This window comes from Caloenas nicobarica, chromosome 34 (genome assembly GCF_036013445.1).
Source record: "Caloenas nicobarica isolate bCalNic1 chromosome 34, bCalNic1.hap1, whole genome shotgun sequence".
Taxonomy (NCBI): Eukaryota; Metazoa; Chordata; class Aves; order Columbiformes; family Columbidae; genus Caloenas; species Caloenas nicobarica.
This window is the reverse complement of record NC_088278.1, coordinates 2,711,949-2,726,426: the sequence shown is the minus strand read 5'-3', so window position 1 is coordinate 2,726,426 and position 14,478 is coordinate 2,711,949. Positions and strand designations below refer to the sequence as shown.

Here is a 14,478-nt window from a genome sequence, read left to right as displayed (position 1 = left end):
AACGGCCTCATCATCACCACCATAGCCTGTGACCAGCACCTCCACACCCCCATGTACTTCTTCCTGCTCAACCTCGCCCTCCTCGACATGGGCTCCATCTCCATCACTGTCCCCAAATCCATGGCCAGCTCTCTGTGGGATACCAGGGCCATTTCCTTTGCAGGATGTGCTGCCCAGGTTGTCTTCTTAGGTTTCTTGACAGTAGCAGAGTATTCTCTTCTCACCATCATGTCCTACGACCGCTATGTTGCCATCTGCAAACCCCTGCACTACGGGACCCTCCTGGGCAGCAGAGCTTGTGTCCACATGGCAGCAGCTGCCTGGGCCAGTGGGTTTCTCCATGCTCTGCTGCACACGGCCAATACATTTTCACTGCCACTGTGCAAGGGCAATGCCCTGCACCAGTTCTTCTGTGAAATCCCCCAGATCCTCAAGCTCTCCTGCTCAGATGCCTACCTCAGGGAAGCTGGGCTTATTGTGGTTAGTGTCTCTTTAGGATTTGGGTGTTTTGTGTTCATCGTGCTGTCCTATGTGCAGATCTTCAGGGCCGTGCTGAGGATCCCCTCTGAGCAGGGACGGCACAAAGCCTTTGCCACGTGCCTCCCTCACCTGGCCGTGGTCTCCCTGTTTGTCAGCACTGCCATGTTTGCCTACCTGAAGCCCCCCTCCATCTCCTCCCCATCCCTGGACCTGGTGGTGTCTGCTCTGTACTCAGTGGTGCCTCCAGCAGTGAACCCCCTCATCTACAGCATGAGGAACCAGGAGCTCAAGGATGCCCTGTGGAAACTCATATCTTAGTGTTTTCTGAAGCAATAAACTGCTCTTCTGCTTCTACTTTGCAGTTTTAATGTAACTGGTTACAGGTCCAGTCTCTCATCTGTATTTTCTGTTGTTATTAGCCTTTTTTTAAATTGTGATAACATTTTCATCCCCTTTCTAATTCACTGTCTCCTTTTCTTTTTTAACCACTGGCTGTGTAAATGAGGAGCCATGATCTGTGTGTATTTAAACAAAATAAAGCATCCTGTAGTGACTTCATTTTCCCTATATCCTTCCTGCAAGGCCTGTTTGCAGCTGCAGGGACAGTTCCTGTGCATGGGAGGAGGGGAAAAGAGTCCAGGCTGGCAGCCCTGCCAGGGAGCACCAGTGCTTGGCCTTCCAGAGCTGTTCTCGTTCCACTCCCACACTCTCCTTCTCATCCCTTGTGTTGGTGCAAGGCCTGAGTGCTCTGGCAGCCTGGTCACCGTCCTGCTGTGTGTCAGTCCTGTGAGCGCAGGCAGGGACAGGCAATGGGCACTTGTGTGACAGAGCTGGCCTCAGGCTGAGGTGCCTCCCGTCCCTTGGGAGTGGCAGCAGGAGGCCAGAGAAACAGAGTGATTCCTTCCTCTGTGTGTAAAAGGGACAGACTCTCTCTCTGAACATCCCTGGGTGCATAAGGAGTCCTCAAACCGGCTCAGAGATGGATGCCTGTTGGAACCCTGGCATTTCTGTGTGTGACTCCAGGAACAAACCCCACTGGCCCAGTGAGATTCATCTCAGCTGCCTTGGACAGGCTCATTGCAAGTGCTCCTGTCTGCTACATCACCCTTGCCCATGATTCCGGATTGTGCTTTCAAAAGTGACAGCAGAATCAGAGAAGTTCTGAGATCCTGGGGAAACGAGGATGTCAAACCCATCTTCAAGAAGGGCAGGAAGGAGAATCTGATGAATTACGGGCTGGTCAGCCTACCTCCATCCCTGGGAAAGGCACAGGCCGTGTCTTCCTGCACCAATCTCCAGGCACCTGAAGGGCAAGGAAGGGATTGCTGAACTGAAATGAGTGGAAAATCCAATGAGTCCCAAGAAATGCTCTGAACCCATTCCAGAGCTTTAGACCCCCGGGAAAGAGCTCAGTGACAGTGCAGCCCATGCAGTTGCATCTGTGTCCCTCACTGAGCAGCACAACCAGTGTGGAGTCACCCCCTGGTCCTGCAGCCAACCTGCTCTGTAGAGCATCAGTGCCAGGTTGGGGCCCTGTGGGGAGCACAGGGAAGGGGCCAGGAGCACCAGACCAGATCAGAGGAGGGATGGGGGGAGATCAGATAGGAGCTGACCGGGGCTGGAAATTGCCTTGGAGAGAAAAATGCTGGTGTTCAGCTGCCCCAAGATAATACCCAGAGTTCAGGGTGCAGGGCCAGAAGTCCTTGCTGTCCTGGTGCTTCACCAGGCCCGGGAAGTAGCTGGAGAAGGATTGGTGTCCCCCACTTGCCATCTCTTAGTGCATCATTCCTCGTGAAGGGTGGCATGGAAAGCAAGTCTGGGACTCTGTTTCGGGATTTGCACCGAAGAAAGTATTCGCCCAGAAGCCACATCATTTTGCTCTGGTACTTCAGTCCTGGTGCTCATCACATGTCCTTAAGACAAACTTTTGCACCCCTCTTGTCAACCTTACCCCAAAAGTCACCCCTAGACAAGGCTCCTGAGCTGGGGCCGAGCTGGAGAACTGGGGTCCAGCTGTGACCAGAGGAAGGACAAGGCCTGTTCTGGGTCCTCTAAAGGGCCGGCAGCCTCTGTGATCTCCACCAGAAAAGGCAGCATGCAGGAAACTGTAGACCATCCCCATGCCCATTGGAGGCCCTTAGGAAGAGTTCCTCTCTCCAAATATCCAGCCCAGCTTGTTGCTGCATGAACAACCAGGAGAAACTGCCCCAGGACCCTCATTCCAGACCCCATCTCCTCCACCCCATACAGGCAGTGCTCTCCCCCTTGTCACTGAGGTGGTTCCAGGGACCCAAGAGACACCTGTGGGGAGGAGATGTTGGGTAGTACGGTGTCCTTCAGTGCTCCCCATGGTACCTCCTGCTGGGCTTTGTGCCGCTGGTCACAACCCTCTGAGCCTGGATGTTCAGTCAGTTCTCCGTGGTGCTAAACAGGAATATGCCCATGAGCACATTGGGCTGCACTGGGAGGAGCGTGGCCACCCAGCCAAGGGCAGTTATTGTCCATCTTGACTCCGCACTGGTGTGGTCACATCTGGAGCGGGGTGTCCCAGTGGGAGGTTCCCCCTTCTGGAGGAACGGGGAGGAGCTGTCGTGTGGCCAGAGACAGTCTGGGTCATGTGTGGAGATGTTGAGAGACCCAAACTTCTTTAGCCCGGTGAAGTGGAGGCTGAGGAAACGTGCTGTTTTTACTGAGATTGACTTAATTTTCTTCATGCATTTTGAATCTCTCTCCTTCATAGCTACTACAGTCTTTTGTTTAGATTTACTATGAGAATAATGAGATAACGCTGTTTCCTCCCTGGGTTAGAGATAATTTTTTCTTTTAGCAGCTTTACAGTGTTTGCCATTTGGTATGAAAGGAATGTCAGAACTCACTGATATCTTGGCTGTTGTCAGGGAAACCAAGGACTTCTTTGGCCATCCAGCAGCAGATGCAAATTGGCAGGAGGGGACACAGACAGGACAGCACCTGGATTGACATGCAGGCTGATCAATGAAATATTCCCTATGATTAGCATCATGCTCAGTCTGAAGCTGGAGCCAGCTTTTAGGGCTTGTTACATCCGTTACTTTGGGTTTTCCAGCTGGTTTGGTTAGTTCCATTCAGAAGTTTCATTCTGTCAGGAGTTGGATGTCAGTTCGGTCGTTTGCCATTCTGCCATTCTGCAGTTGGCCCTTGGGCCTTTCTGCCTGTTGCCTTTTTGCTCTCTCTTGCTGGGATCGGCTGTTCAGGACCAAGGTGTTCCCTTCTGCAGGACTGGCTGTTCCGTGTGACTGGAGTTACATGAGGGATTGCACTGAGTATATTTTCTTAATTTAATGTATCTATTTCCATTTAATTTACCTTGACTATTGTCAGTGAAACCAAGGACTTCTCTGGAGTCCAGCTGCAGGTGCAAATTGGTAGGAGGGGGCACAGACAGGACAGCACCTTGATTGACATCCAGGTCAATCAACGAGCTATTCTCTACCGTTAACATCATGCAGTATAGTACCGTTAACATCATCCAGTATAAAGCTGGAGATGCCTTTGCCAGCTAGTTGATTTTGGTTTTCCGACTACTTTGGTTAGCTCTGTTGGGAAGTTCCATTCTATTGGGAGTTCAGTGTTAGTTCAGTTTTATGATGTTTTGCTGTTTTTCAGTTGGCCCTTGGGCCTGTCTGCCTTTTGCACTTTTACTTTCTCTTGCTGGTATCAGCTGTTCAGGACCAGGGTGCTCCCTTCTCTTGGGCTGTCTGTTTGGCACAGCTGGAGTTACGTGGGGAATTGTGCTGAGCATCATATATTTTACTTTATGTATGTTTTAGTGTAAGTATATTATCAGTAGTAGTGTATTATTTTTATTATTTTTATTGTCTTATTTTTTTTTCTAAACCCACAAGTTTCTCCCTTCCCTTTCAGTTCTCTCCCTTATCCCACTTGGAGACTGAGAGCAGGATGTGAGCAGCTACATGGTCTTAGTTGGTGGCTGTGGTAAAACCATGACAAGAAAGAGTACTAGTAGCTTCAGAAATCTTGAAAATCACTTTCCAAGATGATGGCACTTTTTTGGGTTTGTTGGGTTTTTTTTTTTGGTAGAGGGAAACAGCATGAGAAAGGAAAACCATCAGAAACTGCAGCTCTGGAGGTCCAGAGTGGACCTCAGGGTAAAGAAATGTCATTCTGAGCGCAGCGCTGTGGTCATTCAGAAGGACTCTGGATCAGCCATGGCTTTGTGTTTCAAGGAACAGCTGGTGGGGATGGAGAGACAGCAGCACAGGTGGGGACACACTGGGGTGAGAACATGGTGGGGAAGCGCATGGGGTGTCTGCAGCCTGTGGGGAAACAGCCACAGGCCTGGGACAGTGTAGGATGGACTGTGGTGGAGATGGCCAAGGGCGCTGGCAAGGCTGGATGTCCCTGAAAGCCCCGAGGTCTTTGTCCCCTTGGCAATGGCCGATGTCCCTGACAGCGAGGCCGAAGAGGAGACACATGGTTGTCATGGCCATGGCGCCCCATTGCCTCCTTGCACCCCCCAGGGAGTGTCACACCATTGTCCTGCACTGGGCATCATCCCCACATCCCCAGGAAGAGCCCTGAGACACACGTGAGGGACAGGATCTCCCTTCCCAGGGGCAGGGGGTCAGGGCTTGGCCATTGTCCTTCATCAAACAAATCAAGGGTTTTCTCAGCATCAGAGCTGCTGCACTTTGCCTTTGCCTGATGCAATCACTGCCTCCAATTATCGGCTCTAACGAGTCCCTGGGGAGGCTTTGTCAGTAACAGCCCTCAGTGGGGCCCATTAATGCTTCAAGGTACTTTGGGCTTTGCTTCTGCCTTGGACTTCTTGAGGAGATTCTTCAGTCTGTCCTTGGTATCTGAGGTTCATGGACTCAGCACCAAATATGCCATGGGGCTCATTAAAACACAGAAAGCCCTAACAAGCCATGTTTCTTTCCTAATTTTCTTCCAATCTTCAAGACTTGTAGAACTAACTGGAGAGCTTTCAATGGGACACTTACTGATGAAGACTTCAAAGAAGATTTCATAAAGGAGGGGTTTTTCTTTCAAGGGTATTTTCTGTCATTTTTCAGTGTGTAGAAGAAGTGACAGCAGCATTCTGCAATGGACATTGATCCAGAGGGTCTCCTGAAGCCATCTGGACAGGCAGGAGAATGGTCTCTTGAGGCTGGACACTGTATGGACACCCTTGCTCCTCACCGCCCACCCCCAGTCTGCCCGTTCCCTCATTGGCCACCTGGGACTTGCATCACTTTTCCTCACATCAGACTTCTCCACTGAGCTCTGCAGGTGGATGCTGCAGCTCCTGCACACCAGCTCCCACCTGCTCTCCTGTGTAAACACTACACAATTTCATAAACACTAAAACACTTTCCTCAACTGTGTGTGTAAGCTGGGTCTAATGAGGTCCACCATCCACACGGGACATCCCCACAAGAACTGTTTTAGACAGAGAGATAGGAAAGGATAGAAATAAACACAATTAACACGTTAACTACCATGTTAATTAGACTTCTGAAGAATGGGGCAAGTTTGTAACTCCCTGAAGCTCTGAAGCAGAAAGCAGACAGTTGAGAGGCAAGTGAATGACCAAAGAGCAAGTGGAGGTGGAAACCTGAGAGCACTGGGAAGGGCAAACGTCCAGACAGTCTGCTGGGAAGTTGTCCTTTGACATGGACATTTAATCAGGAGAGGTGGAAACTCCTGAATGATGAGGGAAATGAAATAATAGAGTGTTGGTAATAGAAGTACAGGGGAAGACCAATATTTCTTTTCGTACTCTTAGTACACTTCCTGGTAATTCACTTTTTAGCATTTTTTGTGTTTCTGGTGGGTTTTTTTTTGTTTGTTTTGGAATTTTTGTTTTAATATGTTGAAAAACAAACAAACAAAAACCCCCAGAAACAAACAAACAAACAAAACAAACAAGCAAAACCCAGAAAACCCCAAAAAAACCAAACCAAACCAAACCACCAACAACAACAACAAAGTGCAGCTTTCCAGGCAGACATCAGTCATCAGTTGTCTCACCATAAAAAGCCAGGGCCATTTTCGGGGCCCCAGTGCACCTGAGGTGCTGGCCTGGGATTGGCATCTATCACAGAGGACCTGGGGGAGACCAGAGCACCTTGCAATGCAGGTGGAGCCTGGGCAGGGGTTCCTGGGGCATCTACACTGGCACCAGGTGTCTGTGTCCCTGTAGCTGGAGACATTTGTGTCCTAAATCCATTTGTAGTTCTGAAAAACTCTTTCCTTTTCAAGAAAAAGAAACCCCCCTACAAAGACTTAAAAAACAAAAGGAAAAGAAAGAAAAATAAAGACAAGTATGTTGACACCTTCCTTTGCTTTGGATCTTTGTCTTCAGTTCTTCTTATTTTAATTTTCATTGACATTAACTGACATCCGATGGGCCCACAGGCATTAAGCCAAGATCATTTTGTGTCTTGCATAGCGTCCCATGCCTTCTAAACCTTCCCTGCCCAGGACTCCTCACACTTTGCCCAGAGCGAGTCATACTGAGCTGTTGACTGGTTCACTGGTTGAGATGTTGGTTTAGATGGTCACCTACAGCACAGCTGGATTCATGGCCCATAATCATCTGCTCTGCTTCTGTTAGAAAAGAGTCCAACATCACAATGGGATTGTAAGAGAACTGAGGTTGAAGGGACCTCAGGAGTCTGCAGTCCAACCTGTCACAAACTGGGTCACACCAAGGTGTTCAAGCCTTGATTCAATCAGAGATTGAAAACCTGCAAAGACAGAGCCTGTGCAGCCTCTCTGGGTGACCTGAGACAGCACTTGGCTGAGCTCCTGGGGAAAAAGCTTTTCCTTATGTCCTGGCTGAACCTCTCTCACCTTCCACGCATTCTCTTCTGTTCTTCTACCACGCACCATGGTGAAGAGCCTGGCTGCGTGTTCTCCATGGCCTCCTGTAAGAGTCGGTCCAAAGAACAGTATTTGCCTGAACATCGCCATCAGGGACTTGGAGAACAGATACGCTGACAGAAAGAATTGGACAATGGCTTGGAGAGAGGCCTGAGGAAAAGAATTGTGTTGTACAGGTCTCTCCGACCTGGGGACAATAACTGCTGTCCAGAAGATGGATTTCACCTGCTGCCTCAGCCAAACTTGCCCCCACCTCCTCCCTGCTACTAAGGCCAATGAAGAAGAGCAAGCGCAGAGGCTTGACGAAGGGCTTGAGGTCACCCAATGGACCAGTAAGAGACCCCTGAACCGAGGCGATGCAGGCACAGACAGGCTCTGGCAAGCGAAGCGGGGACTCTTCAGGCCTGCGCAGTTCAGCCTGGATTGCGAAACAAAGGCAGAGATTGGCCACAATCCATGGGAGCGAGGCGGGGCGAAGATGCATAAAAGACAATTCCCAAGTGGACATCATGGAGCTCACACCACCAAAGGATCACACATCATGATGGAGGACCGGCAGGATGCTGCTTTCGGGACCTGAGACCATAGGGACGCCTTTGGAACTCGTGGTGGTAGCTAATCCTCTTTCCCCCTTTTTTTCTCTTTCTCTTTTCTCCACTTTCTCTATCGCGTGCCGATTTACAGACAAAATAATAAAGTTAACAATGGTTGGTTGGATTATAACCCCTTGGCATTTTGGTCGCTTCGAGATCAAAGTAAATGAACCATCACGAGTCCATCAACGAATGGACTGTGACATTAAATTTGTGTCATGGACAGGAGTACTGTGTGGTCTATAATAGGGGAAGAAAGTTTCACTCCATCCACACCTGGCCCTACACCCGATAAGGTGAGAGGTGTCCAGAAAGCAAGGGGGGCGATTCAGATTTCCCACACACCACACACACCTTGGTGTTGAGTGCTCCAAACTTGAGTTGAGGGCGCTGTCTCTCGGATCTCAAAGTGCAAAAACAGGTGTTGTTCTCATGTTGATGAGAATTGCCTGCCAGGGAGAGTGAAGGTGAAATCCTGTGTCTTCGCGTAACTATGTTGAGCCTTCCCATAGCAGATTTTTGGCCCCTTCAACCACTCGGGAAAGAGAAGGGTGACACAGCAGTTGCTGTGCTTTTGTGTAACTAAGTTGTCCCTTCCTGAAGTGGGTTGGGTCCCTTCATAATAAGAATGACTGAAAAGGCTGATAATCAAGATTTTTGGTTAGGGAAAGATCAAGACTCGCTCTATACACTTTTAGCAAAGTATGGGGCTCGACCCTCCGTACCTGGAGAAGACTGGGCTCGTGATAATTGGGCTGATTTACAGATTGTAGTGGACCGAGTGATTTCTCTACAGGCTAAGTCTAAGTTTAGATCAGATAAGAACAAAGCTATAGTCTGTGCTGTCCGAGGAGCCAGCCTAGTCGCAGTGATTGAAGATTGCCTCAGGCAACATAGTAATGAAAGCAAAATTATAGAATCCCTTGAAAATCTGGTGCAGATTTTGCAAAAAACAACCTCTAGTTTAGAAGAATAATTAGGAAATTGTTCACAACAGTTAGAAAAAGAGAGGGAAGAAAATCGCTTATTAAAAGCCACACTAAAGGAGGAATGTTTAAAAAGCACAGGAGTGCTGAGGGAGCGGCAGCTAGAGGAGAAAAGTATCCAACAAATAAACCAAATTTACCCTCAGAAAGAATTGGAGAAGACAAGAAAACGTGATGAGGAATACCCACATGTGAGACCCTTAGTGAAAACAGAATATTTTCATGCAAATGAAGAGGATACTGACCCTCACATTATAACTAAGCAAACACCTTACACTGCCACCGAGCTGACCAAGCTAAAGAGAGAGTACAGTTGCCTCCCTAAAGAACCTGAAATGGAGTACATGTGGCACGTATCCCTAACTGGGGGAGACCAAATTCAGTTAAGTGAACAGGAAGCTAATGGTTACTGGAGGTGTGAGGTTTTCCCAACAACAGGTGACAGACGTGCCCCATGGTCCCTAACCCAGCGAGCTGCTTATTGGGCTGGAGGGCTAAACCCTTTAGACAGGGGAGAGCCCCTGGCAGTCACTGGCACACCTGATCAATTGCTAGAAAGTGCACACAAAGCAGCCTGCTTGCAAATGATACATGAAAGAAAATTGATTCCCAAATGTGAATCCTCAATGATGCTGCTAGTGAGTCCTGACATGATGAGTCCCTTGATAAGGGGACTTCCAGAGACACTTAAACCTTCAAAGGACAATCGCATTGATGAGCCCAGTAGAAAGATTGGAAGGTTTGATCAGAAGCCAGGGTACCAGAAGCGGGAGCCAGAGGGATGGACCTGACACTACCATTGATTCACTGTTCACCCCTGCCCCGACTTCCCCCAACCAACCAAATACTAAAAAGGTGTGGATGTGGGGGGAAGCAGCACAAGAGTTGATACATTATAATAGGAAATATGGCCCTGTAAAAATCCTAGAAGAAAGGTCGAGAGTAATCTGTCATGTTGAAGTCAAGAATCTGCCCCTTTCGACCAGTACTGCTGCTGCTACCAGTGCTCCAAGAAAGAAGCATCCGCATATTAGAAGAGGAAAGAGGGAACAACCTAAGATCCGACAACAATGGTGGATTTTGGGAATTAAAAAGGGAGTTCCCGGAGATATAATGGAGGACGTACTTACCCCTTGATAAACTGAGTAAACTGGTATCAAGGTGGCATGATCCAAAAGAACATTCACAGAGCATGAAAGAAGTCCTACCTGTTACACCTTCAGCTCCCTTCTCCACCAAGGATGAAACTCTCCCAGAAACAGGAAAACTAGAACCTGCATTCTCTCCATTCCGCACTCATACCTGAGGGCAGGACGTGACAGGCTGTGGGCATTACAACATAGTCCAGAAGCTTCTCAGCTTCTCTGGGCACCTCCTTTGCTGAGGACCCTGTCAACTGACTGAGGGTCCCACCCCTCCTGCCCCCCCAGCTGGTGCAGGTGAAGTCACCCTGCCCAGGGCAGGGGAGGATGTGACTGTCAGCACCTTGGTACCACCCTGGTGTGTACGTGGGGACAGGCACAGTGGGGCACAAAAGGTGCGAAGGAGCCATCGACTGCCCCATTGAAGGCTCTGGATCTCAGGGGGATGTGCAACTGACACAGTGGGGCATTGTGATGTCACTGGTGATGTCACAAAGGGCCCTGCCCAGGCACCCCTTTAAAAGCAGGGCCGGGGGTTGCAAAGCTGCATCCTCTGGCAGGACAGGGAGGTGGGCACTCCACCGTGACCTGGTCCTGGTGAAAGAGGAGATGTCGCCGCAGCTGGAAACGCTGCCATGGCTGGCACTGCTACTGGAGCCGCTCTCTCTGCCGCTATGTCCCATCCCTGAAACTGTGAGGCCAATAAGAGCCAAAATTTCCCATGTCTGGATACCTTGGGCCACGCAGGATAAAATTTCCTGTCCCTGGACCCATTAGGGCACCAAGATCTAAAATGTCACATCCCTGGACCCCTTGGGCCACCGAGAGCCAGAACGTCCCATGCCAGAACCCGGATATCCCATCCCTGGAGACTTTGAGACCAAGACCTAAAATGTCCCATCCCTGGATCCAAGATGTCCCATCTCTAGACACTTTAGGCCACCCAGGCCCAGATATCCCACCTCTGGACCCCATGAAACCGTCAAGACCCAGGATGACCCATCTTTGGAAACTTCGGGGACACCAAGACCTAAGATGTCCCATCTCCAGCAACCTTGGGCCACTAAGATCAAGATGTCCCATCCCTGGACACTTTGGGCCACCAAGACCTAAAATGTCCCATCCCTGGATCCAAGATGTCTCATGCCTGGAGACTTTGGGCCACCAAGATGCAGGATGTCCCATCCCGGGACCCAAAATGTCCCATCTCCAGCCCCCTTGGGCTACCCAGGCCAAGATGTCCCATTCCTGGAAACTTTGGGCCACCAAGGCAAAGGATGTCCTATCTCTGGATCCTTAGGCCACGAAGACCTCAAATGTCCCACCCCTGGACACTTTGGGCACCAAGACCAAGATGTCTTATCTCTGGACACTCTGGAACACGAAGACCAAGATGTGTCATCTCTGGACCCAAGATGTCCCATCTCCAGCCACCTTGGGCCAACCAGACCCGTGATGTCCCATCCCTGGAACCCTTAGGCCAACAAGATGTCCCATCCCTGGACTCTGCGAGGCCATTAGGAGGCAAAATTTCCCATCCCTGGATCTCTTAGGTGACCAAGACCAAGATGTCCCATCCCTGGACCACCTGGGCCACCCAGACCCAGGATATCTCATCCCTGGACCCAAATTGTCCCATCTCCAGCCCCCATGGGCCATCAAGAGCCAAAATTTCCCATCCCTGTATCCCCTGGGCTACTCAGAGCAGGATGTCCATCCCTGGACCCCTTCGGCCACCAAGACCTAGAAGGTCCCATCCCTGGACACTTTGAGGACACCAAGACCCAGAATGTCCCATCCCTGGACACTTTGGGGACACCAAGACCCAGAATGTCCCACCTCTGGACCCAAGATGTCCCATTTCCAGCCATCCTGGGCCACCAAGATGTTAAATGTCCCAACCCTTGGACCCCTTGGGCTACCCAGGCCAAGATGTGCCATCCCTGGACCCCTTAGGCCACCAAGACCAAGGCCACTGTGAGCCAGGATGCCCCATCTCAGACCTCCGATGTCTCATCCCTGGAAACTTTGGGCCACTGAGACCAAGATGTGCCATCCCTGGATCCAAGATGTCCCATCTCTGGACCCAAAATATCCCATCCCTGGACACTTTGGGCCACCAAGATGCAGGATGTCCCATATCTGGAACTTTTAAGCCACCATGACCCAAAATGTCCCATCGCCAGGCATCTTGGGCCACCAAGACCTACAATGTCCCAACCCTTGGGCCCATTGGACCACCCAGGCCAAGATGTCCCATTCCTGAACACAAGAAGTCCCATCCCTGGACACTTTGGGCCACCAAGACCCGGATATACCATCTCCAGTCATCTTGGTCCACCAAGACCAAGATGTCCCATCACTGGACCCCTTGGGCCACTAAGACCCAGAATGTCCCATCCCTGGACACTTTGGGCCACCGAGACCAAGATGTCCCTTTCCTGGAGTGAAGATGTCCCATCTCTGGACCCAAAATGTCCCATCCCTGGACTCTCTGGGCCACCAAGACCCAGGATGTCCAAACCCTTGGAGCCCCAGAGCTCCCAGGCCAAGATGTCCTATCCTTGCACCGAAGATTTCCCATTGCCAGACACTTTGGGCCACCAAGATGCAGACTGCCCAATCTCCAGCCCCCTTGGTCCACCAAGACCAAGGATGTGCCATCTCTGGACCCAAAATGTCCCATCTCCAGCGCCCTTGGGCCATCAAGAGACAAAATTTTCCATCCCTGGATACCTTGGGCCACTCAGTGCAAGATGTCCCATCCCTGAAACCCTTAGGTCATCGGGACATAAAATGTCCCATCTCTGGACACTTTGGGCCGCCAATACAGAAAATGTACTATCCTGGGACCCCTTAGACCACCAAGACCCAAGATGTCCCATCCTTGGACACTTTGGGGAAATAAGACCAAGGACATCCCTTCTCTGGACTCAAGATGTCCCATTTGCAGCCATCTTGAGCCATCAAGATGTTAAATGCCCCAACCCATGGACCACCCAGGCCAGGATGTCCCATCCCTGGACACTTTGGGCCACCAAGACCTAAAACGTCCCATCCCTGGACACTTTGGGACACCCAGGCCAAGATGTCCCATCCCTGGACATGATGAGGCCACCAAGACTCAGGATATCCCATCCCTGGACACTTTGAGACACCCAGGCCTAGATGTCCCATCTCCAGCTCCACTGGGCCACCCAGGCCCCGATGTCCCATGCCTGGACCCCTTGGGCCAACCAGAACCAAGACTTCAACATCTCCCCCAACTTCATTCCACCTTATGTGGAGAGTGTTGAACTCCAAGACCTCAAAAATTCTCCCCAAACTTACCCCTTCCTCACCTTGGGGATGTTCAACCCCAACCGTCTCCCTAACTTCACCGCGCCTCATTTAGAGGATGTTGGACCCCAAGACCAAACATCTCCCCCAATTTCACCCCACCTCACCCGAAGGAGGTTGAACTCCAGCTGAGACCCAGCATCTCCCCCCAGTGTTGTCCCACCTGGGGAATAGAGAACCCAAGACCCCAAACACCTCTCCAGCTTTGCCCCACCTCATGTGGAGGGTGGAGAACCCCAAGACCCCAACTATCTCCCCAACTTCACCCCACATCATATGGAGGATGTTGAACCCCAACCAAGACCCCAAACATCTCTCCAGCTTTGTCCCACCTCATCTAGAGGGTGGAGAACCCCAAGACCCCCAACATCTTCCCCAGTGTTGTGCCGCCTGCAGGATGTTGAACCCCAACTAAGATCCGCAAACATCTCCCCAACTTCATCCCTCTTCACCTGGGAGCATGGAGAACCCAAGACCTGAACCATCTCCCCCAGTGTTGTCACACCTCACGCTGACGACTTTGAACCCCAAGACTCCAAGATCTCCCCAACTTTGTCCCACCTGGAGGGTGTTGAATCCCAACTGAGATCCTCAAACATATCCCAAACTTCATCCAAGCTCATCTGGAGGCTGGAAAACCCAAGATCCCAACATCTCCCGTCAACTCCTCCTGATTGGTGAGTGGAGGGGTGGGGCCTGTGGGCGGGGTCTGGGGGTGGGGCCTGCCAGGGGCAGTGGCCACTGCTGCTCTCCCAGGGAAGTTCATCTGGATCCATTTTGGGGCCACCAGGAAGTTGGTGTCGCCCAACAAGATGTGTGAGTGAGCGGAGGGCCCAGCAGGGGGCATCTAGTTGGACGGTGTCTACTTGTCCATCATCCATCTGTCCAACCATCCGTCCCTCCACATGGCCATCCCTCCATCTCCTCATCCCACCACCCACCTGACCCTCATTCTCCATCTCCTGATGTCTCCACCCTCATCTGTCCGTATGTCCATCCCCACCTTCTCACCCACCTCCTGGTTCCTCCATCATCTCCATCTCCATCTCC

At 50.8% G+C, this 14,478-nt stretch overlaps 1 protein-coding gene across 1 annotated transcript; it reads left to right on the top strand.

Annotated features, from left to right (window-relative positions):
• Nucleotides 1-228: 228 nt before the first annotated feature.
• Nucleotides 229-13,560, top strand: LOC136000691 (olfactory receptor 14C36-like). Its single transcript, XM_065654623.1, has 2 exons — nt 229-726; nt 13,330-13,560. Exons 1-2 carry the CDS (start codon nt 229-231, stop codon nt 13,558-13,560), a joined length of 729 nt encoding a protein of 242 aa, XP_065510695.1.
• The last annotated feature ends 918 nt before the right edge of the window (nt 13,561-14,478 follow it).